General features: G+C 42.2%; 1 protein-coding gene across 5 annotated transcripts in view; it reads right to left on the bottom strand.

Annotated features, from left to right (window-relative positions):
- Positions 1-1,446: 1,446 nt before the first annotated feature.
- LOC109644657 (PH and SEC7 domain-containing protein 1-like) overlaps positions 1,447-5,605 on the bottom strand; it is a 46,704-nt gene continuing 42,545 nt past the window's right edge. For all 5 annotated transcript variants that reach the window (XM_069517259.1, XM_069517260.1, XM_069517258.1 and 2 more), the window contains one exon: positions 1,447-5,595. In XM_069517259.1, the coding sequence (XP_069373360.1) occupies positions 5,323-5,595 (273 nt within the window). In that variant the 3' untranslated portion in view covers positions 1,447-5,322. The remainder of the gene's footprint in view (positions 5,596-5,605) is intronic.

Genomic DNA, 5,605 nt, shown 5'->3' with positions numbered 1-5,605 from the left:
ACAATTATAACTCAACACAACACAATTATAACTCAACACAACACAATTATAACTCAACACAATGATAACATAACACAACACAACACAATACAATAATAACTCAACACAACACAATTATAACTCAACACAACCATATCACTTGTACTCTTTGCACTGTTTTATGTTTTTATGTTTTTATATTTTATGTTTTTATGTTTTTATGTTTTTGTGTTTTGATGTTTTGATGTTTTGATGTTTTGTGTTTTGATGTTTTTATGTTTTGTGTTTTGATGTTTTGATGTTTTGATGTTTCTTGATGACTGAAACATTCAATCAGTCTCCTCTGTTTTAACTTTGCCTCAACTCTGTCTGAACAACTCGACTACCATCCTACAACTATTTCCCCTCGGGATGAATAAAGTATATCTATCTATTTATCTATTTCTCTAACAATAACATATTAATCTAACCTATAACTAATCTAATCTTTAACTAACCTAAACCATAACTAACTGGACCTTTAATTTATCTAACCATTACTTATCCAACCTTTAACTTATCTAACCTTTAACTTATCTAACTTTTAACTAATCTAACCTTTAACTTATCTAACCTTTAACTTATCTAACCTTTAACTTATCTAACTTTTAACTAATCTAATCTAACCTTTAACTTATCTAACTTTTAACGTACTGGTATCTAACCTTTAACTAATCTAACCTTTAACTTGTCTAACCTTTAACTAACCTAACCTTTAACTAATCTAACTTTTAACTAATCTAACCTAAACTTTAACTTATCTAACCTTTAACTTATCTAACTTTTAACTAATCTAACCTAAACTTTAACTTATCTAACCTTTAACTAATCTAACCTTTAACTTATCTAACTTTTAACTAATCTAACCTAAACTTTAACTTATCTAACCTTTAACTAATCTAACCTAACCTTTAACTAATCTAACCTAACCTTTAACTTATCTAACTTTTAACTAATCTAACCTAAACTTTAATTTATCTAACCTTTAACTAATCTAACCTAAACTTTAACTTATCTAACCTTTAACTAATCTAACCTTTAACTTGTCTAACCTTTAACTAATCTAACCTTTAACTAACCTAACCTTTAACTAATCTAACCTTTAACTTGTCTAACCTTTAACTAATCTAACCTTTAACTAGTCTAACCTTTAACTTAACTTAAAAACCCTGTATTTGTATATTTACAAAATAAAAGTTCGTATTTTCTTTCTGTTTCTGATGATTCATTGTAAATTACATCACTGAGTCATGTTATATTCTGTCAATGTTAAAGTTGTGACGGTTCAGATTAGTAATATATCAGTCAGACCACCTCCACGATGGATGAAGACTAATATGCAGTTAAGTAGAAATTTACAGTAGAAATCTTGAAATACTTCAGAACTGTGTACAAGTATTTCATTTAAACTCCACACAGACACGGTCGAACCTTTCGAAACACTTTTATTTGTATCTTCTCCGCCTCCTGAAACCAGAGGCTCACAGACAACATCTCCTCTGTGACTCTGAGCGAGGCAGTGACACATGGAGCTCACTGGATTCAAGCATAAGATGAACATCGCCTCTCCTGCACCCGTCCAATCAACGCTGCGGTGATCGGGTCCTCCGACCGAAACACGGAAAAGAGATTTGAATGAGCTGATTCTCTAAAACACAACAGCGTACGACAGCATTAAATACAGCCAGTTCCTTCATTCACATTTATAAAAAAATAAAAAAAATGACCATGAGCTCACGGACAGGAAATTAAAATGTTGCCCTACCTTATACATGTATCACCCCTTGGTTTTAATACTCTAACAATAATAAAAATGAACGCAGGCCATAACACCTCATGCTTTATTTACATGTCACATTCAGAGATGAGGCTGTGAGGGTGCAGGTGGGGAGGACACTTCGTCCTGGGTGCTGCAGGCCTGACGGGGTGACTTTCACTCCAGCATCACAGGGCCGTCACCAGGGGAACCGGCCGTTTCCACGCTAACCAGAGAACCTGCAGCCGCTCGATGATGTAAGGGAGGACAAAGAGAGAGAGAGGAGAGGAGAGGAGAGGACCTTGGATACTTTGCCAAGGTGGAAGCTCTGAAGAATCACCTTCCTTTCAAACCACATCCTCCTCACTGTATGGACTGTACAGCGCCTCGGCCTGGAATACCTGTGACGCACAGCAGGAGTAAGTTGTTGCAGTACTTGTACTACATTTGCGTCACGTCTTGGATCTTATGTCGATTCAGTCTCCAATAAAACTGCATTTTCCAAAAGAAACTCATATTTTTGTGCACAAAGCAAAACAGTTACTGTTCTTTAACTTTCAAAATCCTCATTTTACAACCGAAACATCAGAATGAGTAGAAGAGAGACCGGTCCCACGTCACACACGTCATCTTTAGCTATTTTTGCTTCACCTATTGATTTATTCATTATTGTTTGGCATGAAAATATCTTGTGACCTTCTGCATGAAAAAAAAAACCCTTGGGAGCCACAGCAGCTACAAGTCTGATCCTAAAATACTTTGAACGATGAGAATCAGGAGACTGATAGATTCCAGACCAACACACACTGAAAAGCCAAATCCAAAGTGTTTTCTCGGAGGTCAACCTTGATTTGATTTCTCAGTTCCCACAAGAAACATCTGTTCAGTCTTTGTGGGGTTTAGTCACTAACTGTCTAACCTGCTGATTATTTTCTTCAGTTTGTAAAGTGTTGAAATGAAATTCCATCTTTCAGTCTCCTTGTTTGTCGTCATGATCCAGACTGATTTCTTTTACTGTCAACGAAAAACCACCAATCTTCACATGTTTGAAGCGACAAGCAGCAGATGTCGTGACTGATGATTAATCTACTGATGAAATAGTTGCAGATTAATTTGCAGGCGAAAATTTGTTGGACAATTTGTTTGGACAAAACAGGAAATTTAAAGATGTCATCTTCGACATTTCTCTGATTTTACAGAAAAATCAATCAATCAATAAAATAATTGGCAAACACTTAAAAGTGTGAAGAACAGTTTTCCTACAACACAAGACAAAGAGGGACGTTAGGGAGAAGCTTGGTCAGGGGAAGGTTTTACTTGTTTTTGCTTTAAAACTGAAACTAAACTAAACTGATCGATAAATGAATCGTCAAGATATTTGCAGATCGATGTTCTGATTGATTAATTGAAAACAGTTCCAGGATCATGATTGAGAAAAAAACACGACATGGTCTGATTAGGCCTGAATACCCCCTCCCCCCCCACACCCACACACACACACACACACACACACACACACACTTGACATCCATAGTAGTAAAAACAAGTCCTGTGTCATTTAGCCCTGTCAGCCTCGTCCTCAGGTGAGCGGGCGACTCACTGCATATTCACTGCGGGTGCAGCAGGTTTCGATTATGGCTGAAAGAACCTAACTGGATGTTGACAGCTCTCCCTGCTGGTGGGACCCTGGCACCGCAGCTGCTCAAGGTGTCATTTTAAGAAAAGCCTGAGTAGAAAATGGCGATACATCGATATCAGAACGCTATGAGGTGTGTATGGCTACCAAAACCATAATGTTCCCAACGTCCCAGTCTGCCCCACTACCTCCTCCATGAGAAGCTTCACCGTCACAGTTCTCCTTCCTCTTTTTTACGCACTTCAACCTTTTTCATGCATCGCTCACAAAAGCATGGACCCTGATCATAAAGTCATGCTCTCAGGTCCTGGTGAACTCATGCGCTCCTCTGGAATACTTCCCCCACTTTGCTCTGCTTGTTCGCTTCACGGTCACGTGGCGTAAACACCCTCCTGATCTCTGACAGGTACACAGACTTTACTACAACACTCGCATTGTGCTGAATTGTACGAAGAAATAAAAAAAAAAACAACAACGAGAAAACAACGTGTGACGATCAATGTCAGCTGTGTGTGCCTGAACCTAACAACCACTTTAGTGTGTTGAATATATTGTAAATATATCCTACGATATCAGCGTACAGCAGGGGGTGCGTTATATATACAACATATCCTGAATGTTTACAAAGAGTATGGATATATCTTCTTTTTCAATAGCATATTTCATCACACACTTGACATACACAGGAGGAGTATGTTCAACATTGACAAACAACTGTAAAATACTGTAAAAATACTGAAAACCATGAACATTCAGGGTCTGCCTGGTGAGTGTTCAAATAGTGTTGATAAATGAGAGGCTATAAGTACAGACAAAGATTACGCATGTTGGCACCGGCATGAGGCGGACGACTCAGATGACCCCAGAGAGAGCGGCTGTGCTCGCTCTCAGTTTTGCAGTAAAAGGCCTAAAAGAAGCGGTGCTGGATGCAGGCATGCGGATCACTGGAGAAAAACAACATTCGGCCAAGAAGAAGAAATAGAAACAGAAGCACGTCACGGGACAGAAGCGAGAGCAAGAAAGAGGTCGTCTGTTCAAGCGCGGCAAAGAAAAGAGCTCTTTCAAATGAGATGCAGGTTTGTTTGCATATCAGGAGTCCTGTGAACTTCTACTGATGCCGCTGCGTCTAACTGGACATGAGCGACGAGGGAGAGGAGGAGACGAGCTGCGCGGAGCTGCACCATCTCATCGTGTTCAGTGCTGCAGCTCCAGCCTCAACGCTTCCTCGTGACGCGCCGCGCACCGTCCACAGACTCAACTCGTTCTCCGCCCTCAGGAGTGAAACGCTGAGATGTCCGTCTCCGGCACGGAATGTGAACACACACCGTGGAGGTGTGGCATAAAGAAAGGAGCTGGAATGTGATGGCTCCGTCCGTTAACTAACAGTTCAGCTGAAATCAAACCCTCAGTCATCGTGAGTGTGATGCTTTAAAATGTGTAAACGTGTTTGGTCCCAAAACTGAGTGAAAGGAGAGAAAAAAGGAGGGAGGACGTGGTCGGAGAGGTGCCTTGAAAGAACAAAAGGGGGAAAGGAACGGATGCTGGATGTAGGTCCCTTAATCTGTGCACGCTCTTTATCTCCGTGCACGGGACAGTCTGCCACCGCAACCAGCGTTGGTTCTCAAAGACACCTCGTCCCTGCAGATCTGTTTCCTCCCACCTCCTGCAGCCTCGCTGGTGTTTCCCAGCCACTCCGCCAGTCACAGGATCTGCACCTCCTCTGTTAGATGAGAGGATTGGGGTGCCGGGTAGGGCGTCATGGTCGGGGGAGAGCGAGGGGGAGACCCTCACTGCAGCTCCCCCTTCAAGCAGAGCTCCAAACCCATCTGGACCTCAAATAAAAACCTATGCAGGGAGACAGCCTGCCGCTGGCAGTGCAACGCCGTGCCGCTCCCGGCGCCCCCACCCTGTCTCACTTCTTGACGGCCTGTCGGTAGCTGTGTCTCTGACCCTCCTGCCGCACTTTGCTGCTGCAGCCACTGGCTCTGCTGCTGTTGCCCCCGTCCCTGGTGCTGCTGGCCTGGCTGGCCTGGCTGGCCTGGCTGCTGTCCTGCAGGGTCGGGCTGGAGTGAGCCCGCTGCAGCCCGTTGTCCTCCAACAGCTGGGACTCAAACAGCGACAGGTCCTCCTCACCGCTCCGGATTTTAGCTCGCAGCAGCATGACGTAGGTCGCATAACGTGTTTTCTGTTGACGT

This window comes from Paralichthys olivaceus, chromosome 21 (assembly GCF_024713975.1).
Source record: "Paralichthys olivaceus isolate ysfri-2021 chromosome 21, ASM2471397v2, whole genome shotgun sequence".
Classification (NCBI taxonomy): domain Eukaryota; kingdom Metazoa; phylum Chordata; class Actinopteri; order Pleuronectiformes; family Paralichthyidae; genus Paralichthys; species Paralichthys olivaceus.
The sequence above is the reverse complement of the archived record's forward strand: the minus strand, read 5'-3'. Positions and strand labels throughout refer to the sequence as shown.